Source organism: Lolium rigidum, chromosome 4, assembly GCF_022539505.1.
Source record: "Lolium rigidum isolate FL_2022 chromosome 4, APGP_CSIRO_Lrig_0.1, whole genome shotgun sequence".
NCBI lineage: Eukaryota > Viridiplantae > Streptophyta > Magnoliopsida > Poales > Poaceae > Lolium > Lolium rigidum.
The window spans coordinates 191,477,304-191,491,176 of record NC_061511.1 but is presented as its reverse complement, the minus strand read 5'-3'; the positions used below and the strand labels follow the sequence as shown (position 1 = coordinate 191,491,176).

Below are 13,873 nucleotides of genomic sequence, written 5' to 3'. Positions count from 1 at the left end.
TATTTTTTTGTTTATGTTCTGTTAATGTCTCAAATCAATATGTGTTACTTAGTTAAGTTTCTTAATTCTTTCATATTGTTCAGTCCTGATGTGTTGCCCACTGCAGCAAGAACCTTGGGAGCTCAGGGTGGAAAACATAGAGCTCATGAAGTTCATAGTATCTACTGGCAGTGCATATCATTGTTATATTTCAGATCTCTTCCTCAAGGTTATTATAGAACATATGGACCTTATTTAATTGAACTGATCATGAATCAAAATACTGGTGATTTTCTTTCTTTAGAGCGTGCAGAAATACTATGTAGTATGAGTTCCTTTTTGCTGAAGGGTTTCCTTTCAGAACAGTCAAGGTTTGTCTCATCAACTCCCGGTTGTGCATTTCACATGCAGAACATTCTTAATGTAGCATTTCACGACCCTTGCTATAACTTTCATGATTTCATCACTATTTTCAGGGATGGTTGCTGCAGCTTCTGTAGTGTACAAATGTCTGATGTTGTTTCATGGTTGCTAAAAGCTTTTGTGCTATCCGGAGAGAGTCCTTCACTTCTCCAGGAGGTCTGTGATCCTTCAGTCATGTGCTCTTGTAATTTTAAATGCTTAGTGCGTATATCTATTCTACCTTTTTGTGAGTTGCTGCTGAAGACTCCCCTGTTGCAGGTTTGCAGGCTACTTACATGCATATTCTTACTATCAGCGATAGATTCCACGGTCCGATTACCTTTGTATTTCAAGGGATCTCTCTCTTTGAATCATTGGGCCGCATACTTTCACCAAAATTCTGTTGGAACTTATCTCAATTTCCATTACCTTGCAAGCTTACAAGCATTGCCCAGAAAAACAGAAACGAAGGTTTGTACCATTCTAAGTTCACACCCGGATTAAAATAGTACTCTCTCTGATTCATATTGCTTGTCGCTAATATGGATGTATCTAGAACTAAAATGTGTCAACATACATCTATATTAACGGCAACTAATATGGATCGGAGGGAGTAGCACTCATCATTTTCTCTAATAATTTCCCCTTTACGTTTTTAGGGTGTCACTGGAGATTTCGCAGACAAAACAGATGAGGTTCCAAAGTTTCTAAGGTTTAAACTTTCAAATACTTATTTTGCTTATTTATTGTTTCATATGCTGTATGTACATTCATAATTAGACTACAACTTCTATTTTAGGTTTTCATCGGCAGACATGGAACATCTTGAAAAGCATGTAATTGAATTCTTCCATGAACTTCCTGATGTACCAACTGTGTGCATTAGTATGCTTGGAGGTGATATTGTGAATCTTTTGGGGGAAACACTTTTTCTCCCTTCCCCTTTTCCTGCTTGGATGTTGATCTCAAGGTTTGATTCAACAAACAAGCCTACCACGATGCTTCTACCAGTGGATCCTATTTCGAAAGGTGTGTTGATTTCCTGTTGTGATTTCATACTGTACTATAAGATGATATTGAGTCCCACACTTTTTATTCACATGTTTATTTTTTGACAGAAGCAGAGAATGGGGACTCTTCTATCAAAGAACTGGATAATCCAACTAGAACATCAGATAAGAAATGGAAGTGCCCTTGGAGCTACACTATAATAGACTATGTAGCTCCAACTTTCAAAAAACTACTTGAGGATAACTTTAGATCCCTCTCTGGTGCGACCCACATTCCAAAGGATGGACAAGCAAACGCCATAAGGTGGTGGACAGATAGAATGAAGCTCAATGATGACCTTAATGAGATATTGGAGTAAATTTTCTTCTGTCTATTATGCGTAAAGCTGTAAATATTTCACAATGATACTCTAGATATCTTGCTCAATACATTGTTAAAAATTTGTGTCGTTATGATAAGTTTATATTTCAATAATCATTTTTTCCTTTGTTCTGATATCTTGTTTATGCTTTTGAACAGAAACATTGAAGAATTGTGGCTAGGACCCTGGAAATGCCTTCTCCTGGGCCACCAATTAGCTGACCAACATAGCGAGGCTGTGCTGGAAAATCTAATCACTGGTCTGCAGTCAGAATTTAAACTTGAAGTAGATCCAGCACTCATCAAGGTCATCCTTGGTGGGGTTGCATCAGTGGATGAATTGAAAGAATGTGTTTCTCAACTTATATCATATAGAAGTTTCTTTGGCAAGGGAGGGTGTTGCGGAAGAGATAGACTTAGAGCCATCTCTTGCCAGACTGATGCTGAAGCTCTGGTGACCCTCGAGCATTTATGCAACGGTATAGTGGATGAGCTATCTGAGCCAGTTGATAGAAATCCGGTCATTTTAGTCCTGGATAGTGATGTGCAGGTGAGTAACATGATATCTTTGTTGCTGTCTATTTCTTCTGTTATTAAAAAGGTCTTTTTAGCTCTGCGTTATAAGTTTTGATGGATGTTCTGCTTTACTGATTAGCTGCTGGAAGGGATAATTACGGTAAATGCTGTGTCATCTGCATCTAGCCTGACGTGCTCTAATGTTATTTATTTTTGTGATAAATAATTAAACAATGCATGAAATTAACACTGTAAGGCTAGATCTTCCATAGGTAAAGCTTAGTCATCTTAGCATGTATGTTGCTTGGGTACAACACCATACTCTCTGCTTGAAGTTACTGCATCATTCTCAAAAGGATAGGTTGTACTGCTAGATTTCTTGTATTGTTTGTCTAGCAATATTGCCAATAGCAGCTTTTTACGATACCCATCATATATTATCTTCTTTAAGCTCTACGTAAAATGGCTGAATGCAGATGCTTCCTTGGGAGAACTTGCCTGCTTTAAGGAATCAAGAAATATACCGCATGCCATCAATGAGAAGCATCTTTCTAGCATTGACTAGAAGCACTAATCATCACAAAGATGCCAGTGCCATGGCCCCTCCTTTTCCTGTTATTGACCCTTTTGATGCATTCTATCTGTTGAATCCTAGTGGTGATTTGATCAGAACACAAGAAGAATTTTATCAGTTGTTTAGAAACTATGAGTGGAAGGTAACGATGATTTGCTTACTCTTTGTTCAAACAACCTTTTTCTCACTGTGTATATTGCAAAAGAAGAATTCTACTACATGTGTTGTATAAAACAAAACGTGGTTTGGCATGCAGAAGTGGTAAACTTACTCCTATCTTTACACTCCAGAAATGATAAATAAAAATGGCTAGGCCATGAATCCAAGAAAGATGCAAGCTTTGTTAAAGGATAAATTTGGATTATTCTTAAAACAATCACCAGCATATAATTGTGATGCATCGATGGCATGCAGGGAAATGCTGGGGATGCTCCAACAGCTGAAGAGCTCGTCTTGGCCCTGAGGAATCATGATCTTTTTCTCTACTTTGGACATGGAAGTGGTAATGCACTATGGATATAAATTCTGATAGTTTTTTTTTTTCATTTTGTTGACTTTTGCATACTGTGCTTATGTCGGAGTCATTTGTACTTGGACAGCTTCAGCCTTTGAAGCTATCTAAGTGTTGTGCACTAGTACCATAATATCCACCTTGCAGGATACAAATAGCACTTGCTAAAAACACTCCAATTGTCTATTACAATCTGCTATCGGCATAGCTACCCTTGTGAATTTAATTAGTACAAAATGCTCACCCAGCTTCATTGAGAACTTCCACGGCAACATTAACTAGATGGCACCATACTTTTAGGCTATAAAACTTATCACTTACAGTAGTAATGGCATATGTATCAGTAGAAACTACTGCTTGTGATGCTAGTACAAACTAATGTCTCAAGTTCATGCTATTACTGTCTAGGAATATGAACTCCAACCACTAAGAAGTAAGTTCACTATTCAGATACTTGTTAAAAACTGGTAGCTCAGGTAGGTACCTGCTGTACTAACATGGCCAGTCTGGAACAATGTTGCAGGAAGTCAGTATGTCTCTGGAAAGGAAATTGAGAAGTTAGATAACTGCGCAGCTGCTCTCCTTATGGGTTGCAGTAGTGGGACACTTCATTGCAAAGGAGCTTATGCTCCTCAAGGGGCACCTTTATCTTATTTATTTGCTGGTTCTCCTTCCGTCATTGCAAATCTCTGGGACGTCTCGGATAAAGATATCGATCGATTTAGTAAAGCATTGCTCAATTCATGGTTGCAAGAAAATTTTAAGGCCGCCAAGAATTGCCCTAAATGTTGCCGCCCACTAACACAAGAATTTGAGTCCATGACCGTTGCTGCAAAGGATGATGATAGGCCAAGACGAAAAGGTACACGACGAGGTAAGAAGCAGCAGCAGAGAGCAGAGATAAATGGCAGTAGTAATTGCTGTAATTGCAGGCACAGGCGAATAGCTTCGCATATAAGTGAAGCTAGGCGTGCTTGCAGGCTTCCGCTTATGATCGGCGCATCTCCTGTTTGTTACGGTGTGCCTACTATCATCGGGAAGAAGTAATGGTATGCGCTTTAATGGGAGATGATTGCTGATTGGCTGCTGCAGCTGTGGGCCTTGAGCCATCGATTCCGATTCCAGCTGCACGGCACCGACGGAAAGTGCCACGATAGGCATGGCATTTCACAGGCTCAAATGTGTTCATTACATGTTTATGCTGTTTGTCTTAGCGCAGCAAATGAAGAAGAAACAAGATGATGCCCTGGATCCGTTGTACTAGAGGAGAGGACAGGCCGTCCATTCTGGTGTGATTCAGTGCACCAAAGGTACATAATACGAGTAAAGAGGTCACAGGGCGTTTTTTTTCACCTGGGAGCATATGCTCCTGGTTTTTAAAATGAATTTTAAACACATTACAAGATGTCAAAAAAATCAGACAAAATATCGCGCATACAACTTGATGTTCTATGTGTTTGCAAAGTTGTTTCATAGAAAAATGACATTTTTGTGGCATGTGTAAAAAGGACAATATTTGGTGCTAAAAATAAACTCTCCACGAGATATTTCCTTCCCCTTTTTATAGACACAAAAAAATATCGTTTTTTCACGTAACTTGACGTGTGCACATAGAATGTTGGCATATACATGTGAATTTTTTTTTTGATTTTTTTTATATTTAAAAATATTTTTTCCGGTAGCAGGAGCATAAGCATCCAAGATCAAAAGTGCATTTCTGAGATTGTTATTGTCATACATGTGCTTCAAAATTGATTTATGAGCAATTGCAGGAAATAAGTAGCATGTAGAGCTAATCAGTAATTGTTTGTATTGTTTTGTACACACTATAGTAGTTGTGATTCTTTTTGTTATACTAGTACCATCTAGTGTACAACCTTTAACCTAAACTGACTGCCAGAATTCTAACCCTTTTCTATTTATATATATGATGATCCGAGCAACCAATGCAAGAACACATCCAGAAAATGGAGCTTTGGTGCTTCACTTAAGATGTTTGAACCCTTCTTTTTTCTACAATATCATCGAAAAATTAATTTTAGGCTTGGTAACTTTGGCATGAGCAGCATGATAACTATGACATGGCCATCCTGGTAACTTCAGCATCAGCACCCTGGTAACAAATATGATGATAAGACTTCAATAATTCTAGAGACGGTGATGGAACAATATCCCATGTACTCCCTTTGTCCAATGAAACATGTCTTAACTTTGTTTAAATAGCGAATGGATATATCTAAATCTTGACAAAGTTGAGATAATTTTTATAGGACGGAGGGAGTAGCTTCCATGTTCATCATGACAAACCACCGCCGATGCACCTCTATCGTTATTATTTGCCACAACACCATATACATTGAATTTCAGAATACTTGGAGGGGCTGGTTGCACCGTTATCTTCTTTGGAGAAATGCTCTCAAGCTCACATAAGAAATTCTTGAAAAACAAGTGGGTTGGTAATGGTGGCTGAAATTCATGCTTGTGTCTTTTTGTATCGTGCGTTAGTACCATCTTGTAACATCCCAAATTTTAAAACAAAGAGAAAATGAATTTCCCTATTTTTCAAAATTTGGAACCAACAAAAACTTTATTTAATCTAAGTAATATGCATAGTATTCAAGCATGTAGGTGTGATCCTTGCCATGATAGTTGCTTGATGTTTTGAATATGTATATAAACCCTAAACCTCACTCTTCTTTTCACCCTCTAAGTTAAAGGCAAAATAAAAAGAAATTAAATTAAAAAGAAAGGCCTATGTAAGCCTATGACAATTTTTGCAAATAATGAACTAGGCCATGTGCTACTTTGTTGGATGATTTGAAAAACCTCAACCAACCTAACCTTTCACCTACCAACTAAATCCTTTGTGAAACAAAAATAAAATAAAATTATGCATAGAGGCATATGTGGCATATAGCAATAATGGCAAATCTTGACCTATGCCCTCATACCTTACCCAAATGGTTTGAAACCTTTACCAAACTCAATCTAACACTAAATAAACCCTAAACCATGCCTAAGTGAAGCAAAGAAAAAGAAAGGAAGAAAATAAGAAAAATGCAATTCATCACATACATGTGCTTATGGTCATTTTGCAAAACTTTGACCTAGGCCAATTTAGCTTGTGCCATTAGTTGGAGAATGTTACTAAACACTTATAAACACTTTTGGAATCAAAGAAACTCAAATCAAATCAAATTTGAAATCAAATTATGCTCACATGCACTAATGGTCAAAACTGTAATTCTTAACCTGATGCCTACTTTGAGCCTCTGTATTAAGAGATTTTCAAACCAAACAATTCCAACTCTTTACACCTCATCCAAGACCACATCAAGGTGAACAACTTTGGTAAAGCACACCCCTGCAAATTCTTGCTAGATTCAAAGTTATGCTCAAGCAAAGTTGGAACTTTTTAACAGATTCAAGATCATACCCATTTTGAAATTTCACAAACCAATTCATTTTTGCACACCACCACCACCATTGTGTGCCTTTGATTATATGAACCAACTCCACCAAATTTCATTCAAAAATTTGAAAGTTTCTTTCATGCGGCCATTGTGTCAAACACCTTGTGGGCAGAAATCAAACCAAATCATTTTCACTATTTTGAATAGTGTTTGGCCCCAAATTTGAACCCAACTTGTTTCTCACTTGTCCCCTGGTCCCCTTCAACACAATGCCTCTAGCTTGCACCCCTAGAAATGGCCAGACATGGCAATGCCATGCCCATGCCGGCCATGTCTCACATACAACTTGCCATCTCTCACCTCTCTCACTTCCAGCCATGCCAACCATGTCATTCTACTTCCCCTAGCTCTACTGGACCTAGCTGGACTAGCCATGGTCGGAGAAAACCAACACAGCGACCAACACACGTCGTACCCACGACGCCCAGGGCATGCCAGGGTTGGCATGGGCGCCGCCCACGGGCACGCCAGAGCACGTGTCGCCCCGTCGACTCACGCCTCCCCTGGACCCCCTCTTCCGCCCTGAGCTTCACCACGGTACCAGGAGCCCACCAGACAACCACTTGTCCCCGACCAGCGCCCACCGTCGTCGGAGAAGAAAACGCGACCCGCCACGAACGCGCAGAACTTTGCACGCGGCCGACCGTGTTAGGCACCGCCCAGCCGCGCATTGCCGCCAGGAGGACCGCCAGGAACCGCTGAACAGCGCCACGCCCTCGCCTAGCTCGCTAGCCCTCTGTAGCCATGTCGCCGTGGTCGACTTCGCCGCAGCACACGGCCTCGCTCCGCCGCTATAAAAAAAGGGGACTCCCCTCGCTCAACTCACCACACCAGCACCTTCCCCTCTCCTCTCTGACCCTCCTCGCTCACTCGCCACTCGACATTGTCTGCCGTAGCCACCCAATTTGATCGTCGGAGCCCGTGACCGCCGCATAAGCTCGCCGGAGATAGGCGCCATCTCCGGAGACGCCGCCGGTACCAGACGACTCGCCGTCGACGACAACGTACCTGCGCACCTCGCCGACCCTCGCCGGAGCACTGGTGAGCTCGCCAACCCCATGCCCGTGCCGCCAGCAACCCTCCTCTCGCCGTCGACGACGATGAACGTGATCCGTTGGATCGAGTTCTAATCGTGCGGCTCGGAAAGAAACTTACCCTTTCGCGTGTTAAGTGAGGCTGACAGGTGGAGCCCACCATGTCAGGCAGCCCACACGTGCGAGACGCGTGGTGGGCTGGATTTCTCTGTTTAAACCGTTTCGGCCCGTTAATTTTCCCGCGCTGGCCCAGCCATTTAAATTCGTTTAAATCGATTTATTTCAAATTGCTTACTGGTGCTGTGTTCAAATTTACATAGAATCAAATTGGCTGAACCAAATTTGATGAATTTTATATATTTGGAAATCTTGTGAAAAGATCTACCCAACCCCACTGGCCTCAGTACTAGATTCGTTGTAGAATTAATGTGACAAAAATAACAAGGCAGGGCCTTTTCAAACTTCAAACTTTATTTAAAAATCAACCAAAAATGCTTTTGAGTTGATTTCAACTCTCATAAATCACATTTCACATACTCTACATGTTTATGTAAAAATATCACATTGTTACTTTGTATGATCATGGGCTAGAATAAGTAATGGCTTTATGGCTATTTCTAGTCCATTTAAATTTTCCAAAACTATTTGTTAAATCATATGAGAGGTGTTCCCTCATTTAAATCTTGTCTCAAGTAACTCAACAGGAGGTAGTGACCATGGTCGACTTAATCTCATATTGAATTTTTTTGGTGATATTAAATTATAAGTATGGTAGTGTTAAATTGCATGAGGTACTTTACCTCATTTAAATCATTTTCCCAAATGATGATTATGAATGGTTGACCTTGGTCAACATGGGTTCATACATTATTTATTTGAGGAGATTAAATCTTAACAAGATTTAATGAGAGGAAATTATTTCTCCAAGAACTAAAGAGAAGCCCTAATCAATATTGGTAATGAGAGGAAATTATTTTTCTTAAAAGAAGAAACAAATTGAACCAACATGTTACTTGTATGGTGATGCTAGAATAGCTTGTGTGAACCAATTGTGTGCTTAGTCTAGCTCTTCAACCTTGTTTGTTGATTGTTACCTCGTATCCGTTTTTAGACGTTACTACCGAGGAGTACCAGGAGGAGGAGGTCTACTTCCAGGAAGAAGAAGACCACTTTAATCAGTACACCAACCAAGGCAAGCTAATATTCTTGCAAAAGTGCAAAGCTCTACCAGAGCAAGGCACACTTACCTATTTCTTATGCTTCATGATCAATCCCAAGTTTTATCCTTACAAGCTTTTTCTTTGATTATTAAAGCTTACTTTTATAGTTAACTTTGGTCTAAGTATAGAGTGTTACAAGAGTATCAAATTTAGCCTAGAGAGCTACAAGATAGTTAGCACCCCTCATGACTAGTTGCTAGTGCTAACAACTAAAATTTACTACTCTAGATGGGAACATGTGAAATGACTTTGAAAGATTTTGAAGGTGAATGTGACTTGAATGAATGGTGAATTTGATAAAAACTGATGGTTGGGTTTGGATGCGATACCTTTCCAATTATAGGGTACCCCCACAATACCTGATTATGGGTAGGGCTTAACTAGAAGTTTATGCATCTTAGTATGAGTTCCCTCTAAACAAGCATCATAGGGGTTATGCTGAGGCTGCCTCCGTTGAAAGTGAAATGAGGTGAATGTACGGCCCAAGCCCTGTGCAGTTCCCAGGCTGACGGTTTGTCTTCACTGGGAGGCCAAGCTCATGGGGAGAGGTACCTATACTAGGGTATGTAAGTGAAGGTTATGGTTGATGATCCGCGTACTGAGTTGCGATTATTCAGGGTTGTCCCTGACGGATGTAATCAAATGTTGTGGCACAAGTGTGCAACCTCTGCAGAGTGTAAACCTATTCGAATAGCCGTGTTCACGGTTACGGACGATTGGAAAGGCCATACTGTACCGTTGTCAGATGTTTTCTTGAAAAGAAAGGAGGAATTGAATGGTGATTTGACTTGAATCACAACTGAGTTGTGGGAATGACACTAATGTTCCCACTTGATTTAGTTAGCATATGAAGAGTCTTTTACCAAATGCTTGTGAACTAAAATTGGCTTTATGCAGATAAACCTAGAGCTTAGCACCCTTTTAATAAAATTGATAATACTTACACTAGTATTATTTTGCGAGTACTTTAAAGTACTCACGGATGTGTCCCTGGCTATTCAAATGGCCAGACTACGAAGAGGAGCCGCAGTACCAAGATGACGGCCAGCAGGACGTCTACGACAACTAGGAGTATCTTCTGACGTCAAGCGTTGGCCTGTGGATTAGATAGTCCACTACTACTACGCTTCCGCTATGTAATGTGTTCGTTGATCATTAGATCAACTATTTGTGTAATATTGGATCATGTGATCTCTATTTCTAAGACGACTATGGTTTGTAATGAATGATGACTTATGATATCAACTGTTATGTCTCGGAACAACACTCTTCCTGGGATTGCGATGTATGGCATAATAGGCATCTGGACTTAAAAATCCGGGTGTTGACACATCTTAACATAGTGCAAATTTGATAATGATTCTTGCATGGCAGAGAGCCAAAGTTTTGCATTTGGGATCCTTGTTTCAATCAAGTGTTGAATCATCTCCTCGTTAGCCAGGCCTTAGACTCATCTAGCCATGGAGCGTGCGGGATGCCAAGAATCATTGGAGCCACAAAGTGGCAGCAATGTGTATCAACCATGTTCATGTGCTCCAAAACATCAATGATTGAGATTGGGTGTCGGGCCAAACGCCACAAGAAAACCTTGAGTTTTATCGTACATGAATACCCTATAAGTCCGCTCATTGTTGGCACATTCTGCTAGGAGCCACTACGCATCATTGACTTGGGCCGTGGCCATGTGTACGTGAATCTCTATAGTCGCACACTAAAGGGGCATGAGCCCATTCATATTGGATCTGAGTGAAAATTGGTGTGGACTCCTAGTGGGCCTCAAGTGTTGAGCCCATGACGGAGGTCTGTATAAAGGGGCAGTGGGTCGCACCTTTAAGGATTGATCTTTTTCGTCCCACCATAGATGTCGCCACTCTGCACACCCATATGTCGTGTGACCGGATCTAGCAGCCTGACGCTACTCCCCGTACATGTGGATACCTTGGAGGCACCGAATTTGCGTTGCTTGGACAAAGCATTCGAGGGAACCACAAGGAGTTGTTTAAGGGATCCACGAGGAACTGTTCACGGGAGATCGGCCACGCGAGGAGGAGGCGACACGGTTGATAGGCTACACGCATCGCTAGCTCTACTTCCAATGTGGTGACTGTGTATCTAGTGGTAGAACCCGGTCTCGTGATCTATCCCCAGCAGTATGATCTTGGTTGCGTGGTAGAATTATTTTTGTGCTAGCATAACGTTCTCATGCCCCAACAGTGGTAGTGGAGCCTCTGCTGCATGGTGGTAGATTTGCCATCTGTATATGAGATATGTAGATCGGTTCTGGTGTGGGCCGATATGATCAGTGGTGCATGTCAGTTTTAAAGGTTGGTTTCGTGATCTAGTTTATGTGATCGTATTGTGGAGGTCGTGACACAACATATCCCTACCCGGTAGGTTCCAACCATCGGGGTAGACTATGGTGCGTAAATTTGTCCGCAACATGTGAAGATTAATAGGACTGGTCGAATCGGAATGAAGATCAACACCAACACCGTGCAAATATGATTTTCGCAGTGCTGAAATCCATTGGCAAAGTTTTGGTCAAACGACCATAACTTTGTCCTACGAACACCGATTGAGCTCCACGACCTGTCAAATGGAAGATAACAAAAATTTGGATCCATTAATAATAGACATAGTCAGTTTGTGCGATTTTAACTATGCCAAATTCCTCTTGAAAGCAAGACGTTTCAAATGGTTTTATCTTCAGCGGTAGAACGCCTGAGAATGACCCTGATTTGGTATAGCCCATGAATATTGGATGTATAATAATGTTTCATGACATGCATGTCGTGAGTACGGCAACCGGATGGAGCCATATGATTGCTCCATTATTGTTTTAATGACAGGCGTGTCAACATGAGAAGCCTTAAGATGTAATTTACTTCCATATCTATTAGTTTGTAATAGCGTAGTATCTTGTAACACTTGGCGGTTGACGTGGGTGGCATCGAAACGTAGATCACCATTAGGACAACCAGTCAACCACGCATGGAGATGGAGATCAACATGAGACCATAGCGCATGTGGAGATGGAGATCACCGACGATGAGCATATGAAGCTCTCTTGTCTCCTATGCTTGTACACCTGGAATGCAAAGCAACGGCGAGGAGGTTCGAAGCCGAGCAACACAAAAGTAAGGTGATGCAAAGGATGGAGGGCTACTGCATGTTGTACGCCGACTACTTCCCTGATGATCCATTGCATGGCGAGGTGGTATTTTGGCACCGTTTCAGGATCAACGGAAGTTGTTCATGAAGATTTTCATGGCCTCCCACGAGTTCGACACCTACTTCATTTGCAACAAAGAATGTGTCGACGTGGTAGGTTTTTCCTGAATCCAGAAGTGCATTGCTGCTTTGAGGATGCTTGCCTATGGAACTCTTGGTGATGCAAAAGGCGATTATCTATACATTGTTGAGTCAACAACCATTGAGTGCATGTACAAGTTCTGTAGGGAAGTGGTGTCAGTGTTTGGACCAATTTTACTTGAGAATACCAATGCAGAAGACACTGCCCGAATCTTGGCATAGAACGCAATTAGAGTACTTCCTGGGACACTTGGAAGCATCGAGTGCATGCATTGTGCATGGAATACATGCCCATTTTCTTGGCAAGGAATGTACAAAGATAACAAAAAGGAGCTTGTAGTGTGGTACTTGATGCAGTGGCACATCAAGATCTATGGATTTGGTATGCTTCCATAGGTATGCATAGATCTCACGATGACATCAACATTGAAGGTGCATGTAGCACCATGTGTGGTTTTGGCAATTAATGACAATCCCTATGGAATAATGTTTGCATTGAGTTATATTTGTAGGATTTGTCCATAGCCATTTTTGAACCATATGTTGGCTTCAAGGTTGAAAGAACAAGATAAAGTGATGACCAAGGTGTTAATCAAGGAGTGATTCAAAGATTGGTCATGAGTGAATTTGAGCCTATGTCTAGTATGTCTTGAAGATCAAGATGGAGTGTTATCGTATGTGTACCTTCAAGACATCAACATGATGAAAAACACAAGAAAGGAAGTGCAAGTTCAACATGAGCCATCTCAAAGAGATAATATGCTTGAAGCTTGCCATCCATATGGTAATCATGGATAGGTGAATATATGACCAAATAATAAGCTCTCCCATAGTGGAGTATGGGGAGAAATTCGCAAGACTTCACAAAGCAATTGTAACGAAGAAAGATGTTCCAACTTGAAGCGGTCGAGATCTTCACCATCTAGCTCAAGTGGAATACGCAAGGTTAAGTTTTATTATTGATAGCTTTTCTTTCTTTCTGTTCTCGTGGTGTTGGTTGGGAGACCATCTTATAGGACAGTTGACGTACTATCATGAGGGGCACTCGAGTGAGTAACTTGATCGTATCATTCGGAGAGAGCTGAAACCCTTGCATCCTTGGCATCATGTTTATTTTTTGTTCTTTGCATATTATCCATGTGATGTTTTAGAGCTTATGAATATTCTCATGATAAACTCTATTTCGTCAAAAACAGATTTTCCACGAAAAACTTGTTAGGTTTTCGATGTTGGAGATTTTACTGGCCGGTCTTCTATAGAGAGGTCAGAACTTAAGAATTTTGTTTTATCCTCCATTGTTTTAATATGATAGTTCTCCGCATGATATTTTATATCTTTCTTATAGCTTCAAAACGAGCCCAAGATCACCAAAATTGGAGTCTAGATGCTCTAGTTATGATCGTTTCGGTTTCAATTGTTTCTGGCTTTTCTAGGGCCGGAGACTCCCGCCCCGGCTGGTCTATAGACTCTGGCCCTAGTAG

The 13,873-nt window shown here is 41.0% G+C and overlaps 1 protein-coding gene across 1 annotated transcript in view; it reads left to right on the top strand.

Annotated features, from left to right (window-relative positions):
* Positions 1-13,873, top strand: part of LOC124647960 (separase-like) — a 128,050-nt gene that overhangs the window by 13,140 nt on the left and 101,037 nt on the right. The window contains exons 18-27 of the mRNA XM_047187797.1: positions 107-350; positions 456-558; positions 661-852; positions 1,041-1,093; positions 1,181-1,410; positions 1,500-1,746; positions 1,912-2,302; positions 2,745-2,984; positions 3,257-3,344; positions 3,877-4,215. Of these exons, the coding sequence (XP_047043753.1) occupies positions 107-350; positions 456-558; positions 661-852; positions 1,041-1,093; positions 1,181-1,410; positions 1,500-1,746; positions 1,912-2,302; positions 2,745-2,984; positions 3,257-3,344; positions 3,877-4,215 (2,127 nt within the window). The remainder of the gene's footprint in view (positions 1-106; positions 351-455; positions 559-660; positions 853-1,040; positions 1,094-1,180; positions 1,411-1,499; positions 1,747-1,911; positions 2,303-2,744; positions 2,985-3,256; positions 3,345-3,876; positions 4,216-13,873) is intronic.